This window comes from Nelumbo lutea, chromosome 1, assembly GCF_056320005.1.
Source record: "Nelumbo lutea isolate HS-2025 chromosome 1, American lotus-T2T, whole genome shotgun sequence".
In the NCBI taxonomy this organism is placed as follows: Eukaryota; Viridiplantae; Streptophyta; class Magnoliopsida; order Proteales; family Nelumbonaceae; genus Nelumbo; species Nelumbo lutea.
This window is the reverse complement of record NC_142684.1, coordinates 128,809,529-128,827,846: the sequence shown is the minus strand read 5'-3', so window position 1 is coordinate 128,827,846 and position 18,318 is coordinate 128,809,529. Positions and strand designations below refer to the sequence as shown.

The following is an 18,318-nucleotide window of genomic DNA, read 5'->3' as shown; positions in this document are numbered from 1 at the left end:
ATTATTATTATTATTATTTTCAATAAATAATTATTAAATAATTTAGGAAAATTAAATTAGGAAATTAATCTATCAGAAATTGTTTTATAATTATTTAAATAATAATTCATTATTATTATTATTATTATTATTTCAATAAATAATTATTAAATAATTTAGGAAAATATTAAGTTTATATACACCGATCTAGACCACATGGTTGACTTCGACCATACCTAGTTATACATTAATTAACAAAAATGGTTTACTTTTGATTAAAAATAATTTAATTTATCATAATTACATTTACTTTGACTAATAAATAACTTAGGCTTAAAAAGTAAATAATTTACATTAATTTATTTTTATTGTAAATAATTAATTTACTATACGTTATTACTAATCAATAGCAATTTTAATATTTTTTGGAAACTATTATAAAATATTGTAATTTATTGTTTGTTAATTAGTTATAGAAAATTATTAGAATTGTAGGGATGGAAAATTTCCTTGTAGAACTGTGGCCCTACCCTGCCCCACCTTAAACGGGGCAAGTTTTCTCAAATCTTAAATGGGGACATGGCAGAGACGAGGGAATTTTGATTAACTGAACGTGATGGGTGTTCAACAGGCTATGGGGAAAATTTAGGGATTCCCCATCCCCGACAGGGAATGGGTGCCTCGCCCTGAACCCGCCCTACCACTAGGGTCGAGGTAGGAATAGAGTAGAGTGTCTTGAGTTATAGGGGCAAGGGACAAGGAGGGGTGCCCCATTCCGTGCATCACACGACCCCCACTAGTATATATATTAAAATAATATGACCAGACTAGAGACCCTACTTTGGCTTCCTAAATTTTCAGCAAATAGTATCTTAAAAGTGGGTTCTTCTCATTTGCCCACTCCTCACAAAGAGTTAATGTGGTTAATTCCACCATGATTTTCAAAACTAGACTAGATCGGACGGTCGAACTGGAAAAACCGGGAACCAGTCAGGTGACCAGTTCCATCCAGCGGTTTTGGGCGTTTTTTATTTCTTTTTAATTTTTTTCTCAGAACGGGCCATCCGTTCAATTCAAATAGTCAGACCGTTCAACCCTGAAACCGGACCCTAACCAGTTCCTTGTCCAGTTCAGTTTTAAAAACCTTGAATTCCACTCACCACCAAAAAAAAAAAAAAACTTTAAAACATACCTTGACATTTAAAGCCTCCCTATTCATCAGACAAGTGGCACCCATTCATTAACTTCTCTTAAAAAAACATTTCATAAGTGGGTTCCTCCTGAGAGAAGTTGACCCACTCCTCAGAAATTTTGGCCGAAAGGAGACAGGAAGAAGGGTTTGGACACAATATAGTGTGGGAAAAAAATTTGCAAGATGAAAAATGAGGGAGGACTGGGGCTTCGGTTATTAGAGAAGATGAACAAGGCCATGTTTTCGAAACAAATTTGGAGAGTTTTAACAGGAAATAAGGAATTATGGGTTCAAGTAATCAAAGGAAAATATTTGAAGGGGAGAAGTTTCTTTGACTGTAAGAAAAAGTAAATGACTCCTATCTCCTGGTGGCGGAAATGTGTCCTAACCTTGCGAAAAGATCTCCGAAAAATGTTGTGTTGGAAAGTGGGAAAGAGTAGCAAAATTTTTGCTCTTAAAGAACCTTGGGTCCCTCATACTATAAATAATCTACCACGATTAAAGCCAGAGGTTCAGATTACTGCAGCTCTGGAGGAAATGCAAGTAAAAAAAGGATTTAATTGCAAAAGATGGGAACTGGAACCTAGTCCGGTTACATGAGCTGTTTGAAGAAAGCTCGATAAATGCCATCTTAAGTATACCCCTCCACACAGAATACAGAAGACTTGATATTGAGGAAAGGTACAAAGGATGGGGTTTCTCGGTCATGTCAGCATACAGAACCTTCAACAGATCAGAATGTGAAAGCTCGAGAAATTGTATAAATTGGAAAGTCTCCCGCAGCAGCTGAAGCATGGGCAATCATCACAGGCATGAGGAAACTGATCTCCTTGGGAACCAAACAAGCTTTTTTGTTCTCACTCAAAAGAGGTATTGCTCAAAGTTAAAGGAACCTCCAGAAACATCATGTGGCATGAAAAAGCTCCAATCGAACATATCAAAATGCCGCTGTCTGTTTCTGATAATATGTATTTTGTGTATGTAAGAAGAAATGTAGTAACAGCAGCTCATGTAAATCACGATCTTTTGTTTTGCATTTTTTTTTTTTTTGATAATCCCCCTACGTATATTTCCAGCTCGATAAATCATTGTATAAGAGGGCACCAGATGTATCCATAATGTTTTTTGTGGTTACTTTCTTCTGCAAAAAAAAAAAAAAAACTTTTACTTTGGAGTTCCCTTCAATTATCAGATTTCTGATATTCATGGCTTTGAACTGTCTTATCCCATATGAGGTTGACCATATTTCTGCCTTAGTTGAGTCCCCAAATAGAAATTGCTAAGCTGGTGTTTATCATGTTTTGAGATAATTTCAAAGTGCAAATTAAAGGACACAAGTCTGAGGTCATCCAACGTCCAGAAAGGACACTGACACAAATATGGTTAAACTGAAAATTAGCAATTATCAAGTTTATGGTACACCCAAGAAGCTATAGACAGCCAAATACTAAGCACAGAAGGAAATTACATTGGAAAAGGGAAGAAACATTGAATTCTGAACTGAAATTATGGTAAAGAATATTATTTTTCTCAATTTAGATGTCGATTCAGAACTGATAATTGTCCCGAGTCTCCATTCAGCAAAAAAACTTCAAGAGGAACATATGATGATGGAGATGATAATGATGATCCAAACCTATGGGCGGGTTGGAGGATTTTACTGCCTTTAGCACATTGAAAGGCTAAAAGTCGAGGTCCATTTCGCATCTGCCAAACCTGCAAAAACACCATATTAAGAGTTTAAGACTAAACAAATATTCATGGTTATACAAGAAAGACAAGGATACATAGAACGGAGTTCAGAAAGCAAACTAGGAATGCACATTAGGTAAGAAAACATTAGGCTATGTTTGGTTTGAAGGAAAAGGTAGGGAAGAAAAGGGAAGTTAGGGAAACCTATACAAGATTTGTGAAGGTTTCCCTAACTTTCCTTTCTTTTCCCTACTTTTTCCTTCAAACCAAACATAGCATTAGTGAATGCATAGGAAATATAGTGTATCAAAGATGGTGCTAGAAACACTTGGACTAGGCTAACCATGAGGTGATCTTGGTGAAGGTGGATGACACAAGCAAATGAGATAAGTACTCAGCAAGGAAGAATTCTGTATGGAAGTATGAAAGATATATATATGGAATGAAATTACAAGAATGTCATTTTAACTAACTACAAATGGATCAAAATCACACAAATGAGGCATGATGAAAAGGTTGAGACGAGAATCCTTTTGTTTGGGTTATTTCTGAAATTATTCTTGTTGGGTTTTCTGTGCTTTGAATCCCTGCATGGGTATGATGGAAAAAATCTGCACAATAATCAAAACAATTTATAGCTATAAGGTCCATAAGTTGAAATAAGAATAGGGCCCTTACCCAATGATGGTCCCAACTGTATAAGGTCTTTGGGAGGGGTAGACTGGATATGAACATAACCTTTGGCAATTTTGCACATAACGGTTAATCTCAGACTCAAACCAACATTCTCACGCTTATTGGCCCAAATTTTACCATTTTACCAAGCAAGGTCTTTGGGAGGGGTAGACTGGATATGAACATAACCTTTGGCAATTTTGCACATAACGGTTAATCTCAGACTCAAACCAACATTCTCACGCTTATTGGCCCAAATTTTACCATTTTACCAAGCAATGTCCCATTCCATAAGATAAAATAAGAATATACAAGTTCTGAATGAGGATTTTCTTTTCATTTCTCTTGTATGATGAACCCATAAAACCTAGAGATACAACTCTTCCAATTATTTTTAGTGGTGCTAACTCAGTCAAAGGCTTGATACAAGATAACTCCAAATCTTGCTCAAGAGAAGGCATATTAGCCCTCTAACATACCTTCTTCGCTTTCTTATTCTCTCAACTGTCATTCAACTTCTACTTTCTTGAATTCTTATCTAGTCCTTGCTTTTTTTTTCCAGATAAAATGGCTTCTACATCAGAAGACCTACATGAGTGTGTAGATTGATAAATTAACAAGTTTTCATGTTTATTTAAGGGAACATGGCTTCTAAGACATTGATAAACAAAGGTGGGCCCAAGACCCGTGGCATCTCAGACACATATGGATAAGATTAAGGAGTCCTTGGAAGGCATAGTGATCCAGATTAAATTGATTCCTAGAGATGAACCAAAGGACAGATGATCTAGCCAGATCAGGGATTGCAAAGGCCTATTTGTATAGTAGTGGTGCACTTTCAACTAGTCTTTATACTGGGGCTACCATCCATACATGTGCATCATTGTATATCCTTCTTTTTAACAAGCAATACAATGCACCATAATGACCCTTTCTCCAAAAAAAAGAGGATGTTATGATTTCCAGCAAAAGGAAAATGGCTTATTCCACATCTTAGAATTTCCTTACAGGTTTACCTTCCAGTGGAGTTGATGAAGAAAATAAAATAAATAAAGAACCACAAGAAACTAGAAAAAAACACCGGTGTTAGAAAATTGCACCTCAACAATTCCTTTCCGAGGTGCATGAATAGCTAGGCAGAGACAGTAGTCACTTTTTGAGTGTTCATGATATTCAGAAGTTGACTTCAATGTTGTGTCTCTATTAATTAGCATCTCTGTGAAAAGGCAGCAAGCATCACGATACCCCTGATGAAGAAAGGAAGTTCAATGGTTAGCAAATATATACATGTGTGTGTGTGTGAAGATGAAAAAACTTTTAGTGCATGAGGTATTCAATGAAATTGATCTGAGTACAAACCTTCCAAAGTCGCACAACCACAAGTGCCTGAGTGTCTAGTAGCAAAATACGACCAAGAGAATCTGTAATAGCAGCCAAAGTACCACTAGGTGAAAGGGTGAGTTTCTCTCCCTTTCTTGGCCGATCTTTCAAGCAAGTTAAGGGAGATGCTGCCACAAATTCATGACCATAAAAATAAATTCAGAAAAATGGGAATATTAGCATTTAAGCCACAATCTATGTCACTATGAGCACAGAACAGGTCAAAGAATATTGCAAGCAATAAAATAATCACCAAAGTGGACTGCACCAAGCCACCAAGGACAATTTATTTCAGTGATTTGTCATCACAAAGACCATATTTACATATTATCATTCATAATTTAACCCTTCAAATAAAAACCAACTTATATGCCACTGGGAAGGTAGTAACCTAATAAAATTCACTCCTTAGTTTACCGCTATTGGAACAACATATTCTTTCTAGATGTCAATGCTATAATCTTTTATTTTGTTAATTTTATAGTATTTCATCTACAGAAATTATTTATTTTTATAGGTTTTACAAGAAAAGGATGAAATATATAATAAAATCCTAAAATTAAAGAAAGAATCTGACAAAATAAGTAAACCTGAAATATTTCACGAATGTGCTTCTGTTACACCAAAATTTCATGAAATTTCACCATATTTAAAAGCATGCCTGTTAGCTCCCCCCCATTACATCAAAAAGGAAAAAAAAAAAAAAAAAAAGAAAAGAGCCATTAAATTTGGATTGACCATAGTTTGTAGAGGGAGAGACAAGCTCTTTAGTGCTTTTGTTTTTTCCTTCCTCTCTTTAGAATGCTTTTGAGAGAAAGTTTTCATTCCTCTTGACACTTGCCATTTCACATGCTACATCAGTGGCAACCACTACAAGGTTAGGTAACAATATCTGTAATGAAATTTGGAAGATGCAATATGCTTTTTTAAAATGTAATGTTGGTTTCCTCTGTACAAGATCAGTTTTTGTACTAGATGTTAAAGTTAAGCACCAGCCAATGTCATGGTGAAGGGATAAATCCACAAATCTGATACCAGTACCTGATGAACAGTTCCATGGATATCCCCCTAAAGTCATCCATGGGTGTAATCCAGCAAGCCTTTCCTGATGAACATGTCTATTGATATCTGTCTAAAGCCATCCATGATGATAATCCAATAAGCTCTTCCCATGCTAACCAACTCAACAGCCAACTTAATGAATGTGTTTGTATAAAATGCTTAAATTCATTTCCATCCAAAAGCTCAATAAGGGAGCACCTAACACAACTCTCATGGTATTACACCTCCTCCAAAGCATTCCTACACATTGGGCATATCAAGTGGCAACACCCATTTGATGATAATGATGATGGGGCTGTCAATGGGCTGGGTCTTGCTTGGGACAGCCTGTAACAGTTTTTTTTTTTTTTTTTTGGAAAAGTGGTGATGTTTTCATTAAGCAAAAGAGAGGGAATGCTGGAGAGGGAGAGATTCCTCACCAGTATACTTAAGGCATTAACTAGGCAAACAAGGCACCCTTGGCTGGGCGCCTCGCTCAAACACCTTTAATTATAGCAACTAGGCGCCCTTCAAGGTGAAAAAAATGACAAGGCAGGTGCCTTAATATATCATTTATATTGCTGCATCTTATTAATGTGTGTTAATACATTTTATTATAATATATATATATATATATACTTTGTTTTAATGTTTTACTATTAAAGTTAATAACCTTCTTTGTCCACCAATTGATAAGAAATTGCTCTATTAAATATTTACTAGTAGTATTATTTTTTAAAATAATGAAATTAATATATGCAAAAGATTTTTATCATTTAGATGTGATGATTTGTCACATTTCTAAAGGAAATTTAATGTTCTTAATAAAGAGAACTGCTAATTTTTTCCATTAATATACATGCTGAATGGTGTATAAAAAACTAGGGAACTAGCCAAAAGTTAGTTTTTTATATATATTATATTCATATTGCAAGGTGTCACCTAGGCCACTAGGTGACTAGGCACTCCAGTGCTGCCCAGAATCACCTAGACGCCTTGATAACTATGCTCACCAACTACAAGAAGAAGAAAAAACTACAAAAAAAAAAAATTAACTCATAGTGTCATTAAGCCACAGAAGACCCTCCCACTGATCACAGACTTGCCTAAAACTCACACCCTGATAGATTTACTAACAGACGCCCAACTGAACAAGGTTCTTTTGAACTTTGCACACACCTTTTGGCAGGAGAAGAAAGATTCTCAAATAAGCACCAATTCCTTTCTTTCCAAATGCACCAGTAGATTGCCAAAGGGGCAAGGTTCCACAACAGCTTGCCCTTTTTAGAAAAGGCCTTCACTCTCCAAGAGGAAAACAGAACCCCAATATCCGGAGGGATAACCCAGCTCACCCTAAACAGCTTCAAAGCATGAGCCCACAAACTGGCAGAGAAAACAGAATGGAGAAGAGTGTGCTGAACGTTCTCCTCATCTCTTCCACATAAGAAGTAATGATTTACAATGATCATTCCTCTCCTTCTAAGTGGGAATCCTTCCTTTAATTGCATCCCAAACAAAGAAAACCACTTTTTATGGTTTCCTTATCTTCCAAGTCCAAACCCAAGGAGGGGAATGACCCTCCTCAACTGCCAAAAGATTCAGCAAAGAATTGACTGCAAACTTACCAGATTTCTCAGCAACCCAACACATAGCATCACTTCTAGAAGGCTGAGGTTTCACCTGTTCCAGAGAGTGAAGAAGATGAGCCAGCTCACCCAGGTCCCAATCATTGACATCCCTTCTGAGGCGAGGAATCCAGACACAGAAATCATTTTACCTCAAAACAGTCACACATCCAAGCCTCCTTGTCCTAGCCTCCTTATCCTGGGCAAGGGCAAAGATCACAGGAGAGGCCACACAAGTGCTCTCTCACCGCACCACCTGTGCTTCCAGAATGAAATTCTATCACCAAGATCCAGCTTGAAGGAAATATAGTTCAAATAAATATATTCTTAGTTCTCAGTCTCTCCTTCCCAAAGACTTGTTCCATAAGAACCAGTGGGTTCACCTGATTCCCAACCAAAACCCACCTCCCCATATTTCACTTTAATTAAGTTCCTCCACCGCATATTCTCTTCATTAGCAAACTTCCAACACTTTGCGAGAAGAGCAGTATTAACTTGTTTAAGTGGCCTAATCCCCACTCCTCCAGCATGCTTAGGTTTACATAATTTCTGTCCAAGCCACAAGATGAAATTTCCTCTCCTCTATTCCATCCCAAAGGAAATCTCTTCTCAACTTCTCAAGGGAATTTAACACAGTCGCTGGAGCTCTATATAAAGACATACTGAACCAATTATTAATTGGGACAAAACCATAGACCCAGAACCATCCTGATTATTAATCAGGATAATGAGGTCTGACCTGATTAGAACCAATTATTATGTAAAATTGTAAATCACAACTTGAAACTTGACTTTTTATAATAACCTTAATAAAAATGACAGTAAATTAGTAAATTATTTATATGTAAATAAATTAATTGTTTTTAACCACAATTATCTTATATATTATCTATCAAATCTACCCTTTTAGACATAAAATATGAAAAAAATTACAGGAAAGCTACGAAGCCTTTTCATATTATTAACAAAATAATTGTCTCAGAACAAACAAGAACCAGAACTGATCCAATTATTAATCAAGACAAAATCAGAACCAGAACCGATATAACCAGCTAAATTCAGTTATGTTGGTTGGGTAGAACCAACCCATGAAAAATAGCTGTCACCTATCAAAATCCTAATTAATATCACAGAGACATTAGGTTCAAAATTTAAAACATCAGGAAACAATCTCTAAATGACAAAATCATGCAGTACTGAAACAAGATCATAAAATGTAGGGACAGCATCTATCTAAAAAGGAATAAAGAGGCAGCATTTGCAAATGGCATTTGTCAGTCAACTTAAGTCAAAGATTGCACATCCTCTCATGGATAATTAGTTTATTGGTTGTTAGAGAAAAAAGATCAAATAACTATGTATAAACTGAATTCACCTTTAGCAAATGGCTGAGGCTTCTCTTCAGAGTTTGTTACTGAAGTTTGCCCACTCCGCCAAATCATTTTAGAGAAAGAAGCTATTGTTGAAAATGTAGCAGGCACAACCTTCGACAGAATAGCTCCAACTATAGACCTGTTTCTGTCTTCAGAAAGCCTGTATTGAAATAAAATGGAAGTTAAAACCTAACATTTAAGGACAATAACAGAAGAATATAAGACCAACTAAGGGTGGCTCAGTTGGTAGGTTCTCTGGAAGTTTCTATCATAAATCTGGGATCAAATTCCACTGCCACCAGGGCTGGGGAGGTAATAAGAAGTGTAAAGATTAAAAACAGTTTGTTTCAAAAAGAGAAAAAAATAAAAGAACAAGTAGCACATTGCAAATAGCCGTGACACTTACCTGCATGCTGAAATTACTGCGTCCACTCCTATAGTCACTGCACAGTAGTAACGTTGACTTGACTGCCCAACAATAAAACCAGCTGAATTCAAAACCAGAATAACTTCAGAAAATTTCCATTATAATCATTGAAAATAATTACCAGCAACTGCACTAGATAATGAACTACAGGATGACCATAACAAAGCAAAATATAGAAAATCCATGATTTTCAGAAATCCATCCAACCATGTTATAATACTTCTGGTAGTCAATAGGAGCTGAGAATATAAGCATAGCTTATCTTTTCAATGTCATATGCAGAGCCAATTAAGCAAAGTTATTTCACCTGAAGTTCCATCAGTGGAGGAGGCATTATCCCAGTGATTGCTGCATCAACACATGATCCATACTTGTTAACATTCCATAGCTGCAGTGGTAGTCTTCCATATGAATTCCTCATGCCCTCCGTCTCACTCTTTTTTGGTTTCTGATCCCAAAACTGTGAGTGTGCTTCTTGAAACCAGCGTTGCAGCAAACTCTAAAAGCATGTAGTCCATGTTAGCTATACAAGTCCATATAGCTACCCAAAGCTCACTATTAAATAATACCAAGAAGATATTCTAGCAGAAAAATGAATAAAACCATGGTCAAACTTTTTTATGGGCTTGGGGGAGACTGAAGGATTTTTCTTCCTCTGAAAATACATGTTGAATTACCTGATGTGCCTATTAGAAACTGTAATGTAAAACTCTTATTTTTTCAAAAGCTGAAGTATCGTATTAATATCAAAAAGTGGGAAACAATCATAGAACATGTACTCATATGGGACTATATGATTTGTGTTAGCAACATATAAATAAGAAAACAATGTAGTCCTGAAAAAACATCTGTTATAGTCTATCCCCCCTGAACTCCTTATGCACTGACAGCCATGAGCAGAGCATTTCTTAATACAACTGACAATAAACATGACATACCTGAATATCCGATCCATCAAAACGTGCAATTATGCCTGGAATAACAACACAAACCTCCTCCGATGATGTATCTTGTGTAAGACCACTCTTGGTTCCATGAACTCGTAACCTTAGTATGCGTCCAGGATATATAAACTACATATAGATATCCACAATCATCCATCAGTTTCATGGTCACTGTTTCTTGGTAGCACAAAAACGAAATAAGCTCATTTGCTAATGGTAGTATTTTCATGAAAGCCACACCATAAACTTGGAAATTGAAAAAGATAATTAAGCAGAAAAAGGAATTCAGGCAACATATAACATGTAATTCATGCATGTGCAAACGAAAAGATGTGTAATAGGTAGAAGAGAACGAAATTCAAGAATCTAAAAGCCCAAAAGGACTACTTAAGGCTTATTATTATAATCATACAAACTCAGATCTGCAGATCTGTGTATGTGTCTTATCATCCAATATAAGCTTTATACAAGCTATTTGGGGCCATTTGAATGTGGCCTGTTTCTGTCAATCTAATTAGGTCCATATCTTTGTTAATGCATGAGTCTGGAAATCCTTGCCCACTAGATCAACTCACAACCTTTTTGTCCTGCCTAGCGTCTTTTTAAAGCCTTCAACTTAAAGTTTATCTCTCCTTACCATTGTTATCACCTATCATGGTTGCTTATGTAACCAAGAGAATTCAGAACTACAAATTCCAACCCTTCTGACACTTGTTTTAGGCTTTTAGCACAACGAACTCCTGATAGTTTTCTGATAATACTCCAAAATGATATGAAGATCAGTGTTTTAGAAGGCTTGGGAGGCATACACCTGGGGGTGCAGTTTTCTGATAATACTCCAAAATGATATGAAGATCAGTGTTTTAAAAGGCTTGGGAGGCATACACATGGAAGCACCTCCAGGCGAGGCACCCCAAAAATGCCATCAGGCGTATGCCAGAGGTGTTGACACCTCTGAGGTGTATGCCTCATGTGCCTCATGCACACCTCATATAAAAAGACAAAAAAAAAAAAAAAGAATGAGAGAAGAAAAAAGAGAAAAGAAAGAAGAGAAAGAAGAGAAAAGGGAAGGGACGGAAAGAGAAGGGGAAGGAAAGTGAACAGGATGCTCTGCCCCCTCCCCCCGTTTCATCTAGTGTTATCCATCTTCATTCTTTTTAATATAACAGACTTTTATTAAAAATTAAGAAAAATGGGATCCTCCTTCAACTTCCTCCTTCCCCTCCTCCCTCCTCCTCATCCCCATCCTCTTAAGGAGGCTTACGCCTCATGCCCCTAGGTAATGCTGTAGTGAAACGCCTCACGTCACGCCTCTACGTTTTAAAACATTGATCAAGATATATTAATGGTTGGCACTCTGCTAGAACATATTCACAAAGATTCCAGAACCTTGATTCTCTTTTCTATTATTTATATTTATCTTTCTTAGAAGAGGTAAGCACATAATATGAAGTGTTGGGATTAGAAATCACTTCATAACCATACATATTAAAACACAGAATCAATGTAGGCAAAAAAAAAAAAAAACTCAAGACAAAACTTCTGTTTGAAATTCAGTTGGTAGGATATCTGACTCATTATAGCAGAGATCTGGAATCAAATCCTGCTCCTACCAGGGTTGGGGGGGGGGGGGGTGTTAAGGGCATGGTAGATGGGCTACCCCCCATTGTGTAGCCCCATTAAGCTAAAATAAAATAGAAAAAAATTAACAAAAAAAGGAAACTGTTTGAAATATTATGCAAGGTTTTATTTAGAAAGGATTCCATCATCTTTTTTTGTTTGATAATTAACCTTGAATTTCATTAATGAATAAAAGAAAAGTTCTCAAACTCCAGATAGGAAGGAGAGAAGCAATACAATCAGCCCTTGGCTGCATCACAATTGTTTAAAGATTACACTTAATTGGATTTACATCAATCTCTGGTCCTGGTGTTCCCCAAGGAAGTTGGTCTCTGGTTACTCTGTTTCACGCAAGGACATCAGCTAAGGCATTAGCTGATCTAGGTGCCCATTTGAACGAGCAGTTCAATTTTGATGACAATGATAATGCTTCTCCAATCATCTGTTGGAGTACCCAGGAACCCCATTTTTTCTTCTCCATCATATTACCTTGGCTTGTGGAGTGATTGTCCACAAGCACAGGAAATCATCACAATGGGCAAGTCTGTACATAGATATTAAACCACATAAACAAGAAATTAAAGAAAAACTTAGAAATCAAAGTGATGGAACTTTTTTGGGCATCCCTTCTCATGACACCTTGCCCAAGTGGCCAAATGCCAAGATATTTTTCTGACTATTAGAGAATCATCATTATGTGATAAGAAGCACCATGCCAAGTGTTGAGTGTAGGCAGTGTCCAAGAGAAAGTACAGATAGGCCCAACAGTTTTAAAACATCCTGGTAACATTGATTGTTTCTATCTGGTTCTCTTTGCCTTTTGTAAATGAAGCCCACTTAATCCAATTTTTTATTCTCGTTTGTGTTCTCTTTCAATAACATACACTATTAAGTGTGATTCAAGCTCACCTTGGTCAAAACACTAGTAGGCAAGAATGTGAACAAGACACTCTTCTGCATTCCCATCTTTCTTTCTTAATTTATTCATTGTCCTTTTGGCTAGTCATCCCCCTGTCTTCCTCCTTTTCTGATGCCTATTTTTCACTATTCATTTCTCTTTATTCCCAATATTATTATCAATGTTTTAAAATGCGGAGGAGTGATGCAAGGCGTTCCACTACCTAGAGGTGTGAGGCGAAGTTCAGAACGCAAGAGGTGTAAGCCTCCCAAACACAAGGAGGCATAAACCTCCTTAAGAGGAGGGGGATTAGGAGGAGGATGAAGAGGAAGGGGGATCTCATTTTTTCTTTATTTTTAATAAAAATCTTTTATACTAAGAAGAATAAAGATGCAAACCACTTTCTTTCCACTTATCTTTTCTTCCCTTCCCTTTTCTTTTCTTCCCTTCCCTTTTCTTTTCTTTCCTTTTCTCTTTTTTTCTTCTCTTTCTTTTTTCTTTCCCTTCCCTTTCTTTTCCTTTCCTTTCCTTTCCTTTCCTTTTTTTATTTTTCTTTTTCTTTTTCTTTCTGTCCTTTTATATCAGATGTGCATGAGGCGCATGAGGCGTATGCCTCTAGCATGCCTCATGAAAAATGTGCAAGAGGTGTACGCCTCAGAGGTGTCAGCGCCTCTGGCATACGCCTCAGGGTGCTTTGGGAGCGCCTTGCCTGGAGGATGCCTGCCACACCTTTTAAAACACTAATTATTATTTGGATAGCTCTCTCTCTCTCCCTCTTATGTTCATTACAAGTTCTTTAACTTTTTAAGTTTTATCTTTCTCTTTCCCCCTTTCCATCCTTAATCTATTTCATTATTTCAATTACACTTTTGAATTGGGAACAAAAAGGTGTGTTAAAAGTTATTATACCTGTTAAATAAAATAACTCTCTTTTTTGGCATGTAAATTCTATTTAAAATAAGATTTTCAATTACTTATGATTTCATATAGTTTTATATGAAATTTCATCATGCTGTGATGTTCGTGTACTGTACACAAAGACACCTAGCACCTATACCACACCCCTAGGTAATGACGATTGTGAAAATGATAAACCCACCTCAATCAACTCTCCTCTATTTTATCACACGATGAAACTACCTTGAACCCAGCCTCAAAGTTTCTTCTGCTGTATTCATGTTTGACTTAAATTTTTATTCCTGCCAACATTCGTATTCAATTACATATCCAAGAGCTTCAAAATTGTAATTCAAGTATGATTTGAGTAAATCTTACAGTGCTTAGAACCTTCATTAACTATTTTTAAGGGAATGGAAATCCTTCAAGAAGTGATTTTAACCTTGCCAATTAAATGCCCAGACACAGACAAGTGAAACAACACTTTGCACCATGACACAAAAAACATGAACACAATTTCTCTTTCTCAAAAATCAACAAAATGAAGATTTGGATATATCATTTTTTTTTGAGAAAAAAGTAATTGTATTAATGCGTATAACTGTAATATATTACAGCCTTTGGTCCACAAAACTCCATGTACAGCCAGCCTATACAAAAAGTTACCAAAAAACCAGTCTCTCCCAAATACATACAAGAGACCCCCAACTAAATCAAGTAAACAAAAAATCCAAATCAAAGTATTGATGGTGGGGGATATGCTTAAACGAGTCCTTGGCTGATAGCCAGGAATGTAAAGTAGCCAATGCCTGGACCACCAACTCATCTAAGGAGCACCTTTAACCTTCAAAAATCCTACTATTTCTTTCTTTCCACAGGACCCAACACACTACATGAGGGATCATACACCATAATACCTTACCCCTGTTACTTAAGCCTGTCAACTTCCAAGAGAAAAGCAGCTCAGCTAAAGACTTGGAGCAGCACCACCTCACATTTAGCAGGGAGCAGAAATGACAGAGCAGCAGATGGGCAACCTCACAATGAATAAATAGGTGATCCACTGATTCAACTTCTCCATTGCACATCACACAACTTGTGGAGGGCAGCACCAGACCCTTCCTGATTAACTGCTCCTTGGAGAGACATTTACCATGCATTGCAGTCCAGACCAAGAAGGAGACTTTAGTAGGAATGTGAGGAAGCCAAATCTCTTTCCAAGGAAAAGCCTGAGCCGAACCAGCACTCAGATTTGAATAAAATGACTTCACTGAGAAAATCCCATCCTTAGTCCATTTCCAAATTCTGGTATCTTGCTGATTTGGGTTCAGTTGATATTCCTGAATCGCTTGTAGCAGCTCTAACAGATCAGAGAATTCCAAATCATTGAGATGCCTGCTAAATTTTGGACACCAGTATCCTGTATTTCCCTGCCGCTCAAACTGATCTGCCACCACCACATTCCTGTCTTCTGCTAAAAGGAATAACGACAGGACGGTCTCCATTAGGGGGACACCATTGCACAGGTGTCTCACCAGAAACTAATCCTCTCACCATCCCCTAAATTTAGCCTAATCCCTTGGATAAAAAGAGGATAAACCTTCTCAATTCCTTTCCAAACTGAGCATCCAGTAGGTGAGGGTGCAGGTCCAGGATCCCATCCATAGTTTCTAGTTCCAAATTTTTCCGCGATTATCCGCCTCCAGAGAGCTTGGGGGCTAGAATTAAAGAGCCACCACCATCTACCTAGGAGAGCAGTATTTACCTGCCTAAAATTTCTTACTCCTAAACCCCCTGCCGAGACAGGTTTGCATATGGAATCCCACATAACCTGATGGATCTTTTGTTCACCATCCTTCCCGCACCATAAGAACTTCCTTTCTAGCTTTTCCATCCTTTCAGCCACCTGTGTTGGGATTGGAAACAGAGATAAAAAGTGGATAGGTAGATTTGCCAGGACACTTTTCAGCAGAGTAATCTTAGCTCCCTTAGACAAATACCAGGACTTCCAACCCCCTAGCTTCTTCTCTATCCTTTCAATCACCGGGTCCCAAATGGATTTGGAGTGGCATTTTGCTCCAATTGGAAGACCCAGGAACCTGAAAGGGAGTTTTCCCACTTTACACCCAAGCTCCGCAGCCAGATCCTGGATATTGTTGACCTCCCAAACTAGGACAATTTCACTTTTCTGAAAATTCACCCGTAATCCAGAGATCACCTTGAACCAAACCAGAATTGTCCGAAGATTACTTAACTGGTCCTTTTCCGCCTGAACAAAGAATAAAGTATCATCTGCATACTGTAGTAATGGGACCACGGTTCCTTCCTCTGCCACTCTAAAACCTTCCACACAGCCTTCAGCCGCAGCTCTTTTAGCTAATCTAGCTAAAGCCTCCACCACACAGATAAACAGCAATGGACAAAGGGGGTCTCCCTATCGAAGACCCCTCGAACTTCTAAAGAAACCAGAAGATGACCCATTTACAAGTACAGAAAACTTAGCAGTGGATATGCACACTCTGACCCAATTCCTCCATTTCTGGCCAAAGTTCATTTTCTGCAACACCAAGTCAAGAAACCTCCAGTTTACATGATCGTAAACCTTCTCTAAGTCAATTTTGCATACAACCCCAGTGTTGCCACCCTTAACTTCGAGTCTACCAGCTCATTAGTCTACCACCTCAATTTTTCACACTCTATTGATAACCTACTTTATTTTGAAGCTTTTAAACTACCTATCTGTTCTAATAAAATGTTGTATCCCATCAAACTCAATAGAGTTTCTACACTTTTATAGTAAAGTTTGTTAAGATATAGAAATCATATAATTTATTGGACTTTGAACAAACAAATAACTAAACTTCTAACTGTCATGGAATAACCTATGAAGATAATAAGACTCTAGAGGTACCCATGTGTTATCCAGTTTCAATATCTATCTTGTAGCTTGTAAATATGTGTGCATGTTTACACATACAGGTACAGCTCATAACTGCCATCAAATGTGATGAGATGCATTATCATGTCAATAACCATTAACTAACCAAGTGAAAACCATAAGAACTCACTTGCCTCAGCACTGTACTTTTTTAATAATTTTTTTCTTTGGATTATAAATCCTTTTATTCTAATGTTAAAAATTTTTTTCCTAGTGAACACAATGCATGAGATGTAATTAATGGGCAACTGGATCTGGAATTGAAACAAACACAATGTAATAAAAAGCCAAGGGAGTCATGGGTGAAATGTGTACATATTTAAACAGAAATAACAATATTTCAATCACGCCCAGTGCCTTACCATACAGATAGCCTTAGAATGGAGTAGTGAATTGCGACAACAAAACCATAAACAATGAAACAAGGCCAGGACAAATGGATAATGACAGGAAAGATGGCATAAATAGCTATGATACACGAGAAACACGTGTTAAACCTGGTTGTAAATAAAGTTAAAAATCTTTATCATTAGAAATTTCACATTGACTCAAAAATATATAATTGCATTTCTAAACAGAACAACTGTATAATGTTTACATGTGTTTTATCATAATTCAGCACAACTAATAAGGATTTTCTGTTTCACTTCAATTCCAAACCGACATGCACCCACCACCTAAAAGTAGTGAATGCATTCTAACAGTATGAAACTTCAATGGTATTCAACCCACCCACTATAGAAGAACCACCGGTTAAATATTAGTAGAGTCAATATCCTTCTTTACCACTCATATGTGTCAGAGTCGGAGTAGAGTAAACCGATTATCTGCCCTTTATGCCCAGAGGAAAATATAAATTAGATAATTACAGACATCAAACTAAAACTTCCAATATTCAGCAACGAACTCTAGAATGTTTCCGTCAAAGATTTCCTAGTCAATGAGTGAGGAGAAAATAAGTTCAAAAACAAAAGGATCCAAATTGGAAAATATGCTACCTGTTTATGGATCAGATCGGATTCCAAAGAGTAAATGAGCAGATATCCATTAGAGGTTCCAACGGCAAGGGCATGGAGATCATCGAAGACAAGCCACTCGATGGCGGTGATCTCTCCTTCAACTGAGGATAAAGAAGGTCGGATCTTAACCGGCCGACTAGATGGGTCATCGTATCTCCAGCGGAGGATGAGAATAACAGAACGGTTGGCAAGAGCGAGCGAATGGGTGTCAAGGGTAGAGAGAACGTTGGCGCTGTCGACAAGCCACCCTTCCTTGCCGGCACCCAATTCGGCCAATTCGTCGCAGGCGATGCACCCAAGCTCCGTCACATGCGACCGCCTGGCCATTGATTTCAAACCATCATCACCAGGATCGCAAACGGTAAACTATAACAGATCAATTGAAACTAAACAGAAACAGAGGACCAACGAAGTTGCAGAGAGACTCAGATTGTAGCAGGCGGACGAATGCGTGAAGGTTCAGAAAGGACGCAAAACAATTTTAGTTTGGGGTAAAGCCGTTGGATCGGAGCCTTCCAGATGAGGAGAAGCCGTTGGATCGGAACCTTTCAGATGAGGAGAAGTTATATAATACATCGAAGTGGAATATTAGATTCGTAAGTATTCTGCGGGGACCTT

At 37.4% G+C, this 18,318-nt stretch overlaps 1 protein-coding gene across 1 annotated transcript; it reads right to left on the bottom strand.

Moving 5' to 3' along the window:
* Nucleotides 1–2,511: 2,511 nt before the first annotated feature.
* LOC148877500 (uncharacterized) lies at nucleotides 2,512–18,188 on the bottom strand. The gene is made up of 8 exons (XM_088941971.1): nucleotides 17,680–18,188; nucleotides 10,323–10,457; nucleotides 9,692–9,883; nucleotides 9,364–9,425; nucleotides 8,960–9,117; nucleotides 4,898–5,046; nucleotides 4,639–4,785; nucleotides 2,512–2,887 (listed from the first exon to the last, which is right to left on the bottom strand). The coding sequence occupies exons 1-8, from the start codon at nucleotides 18,025–18,027 to the stop codon at nucleotides 2,702–2,704; spliced, it is 1,377 nt and encodes a 458-aa protein (XP_088798097.1). The 5' UTR covers nucleotides 18,028–18,188; the 3' UTR covers nucleotides 2,512–2,701.
* Between the last annotated feature and the right edge of the window lie 130 nt (nucleotides 18,189–18,318).

What these genes read in the sequence shown, in the direction of transcription:
- LOC148877500 (XM_088941971.1), bottom strand. Translation starts at nt 18,027, where the DNA reads ATGGCCAGGCGGTCGCATGTGACGGAGCTTGGGTGCATCGCCTGCGAC. An exon ending in CTCCACTGATGGAACTTCAG is followed by an intron (nt 9,426 to 9,691) that starts GTGAAATAACTT and finishes ATTGTTGGGCAG; the next exon opens with TCAAGTCAACGTTACTACTG. An exon ending in GCCTCAGCCATTTGCTAAAG is followed by an intron (nt 5,047 to 8,959) that starts GTGAATTCAGTT and finishes AATTTGTGGCAG; the next exon opens with CATCTCCCTTAACTTGCTTG.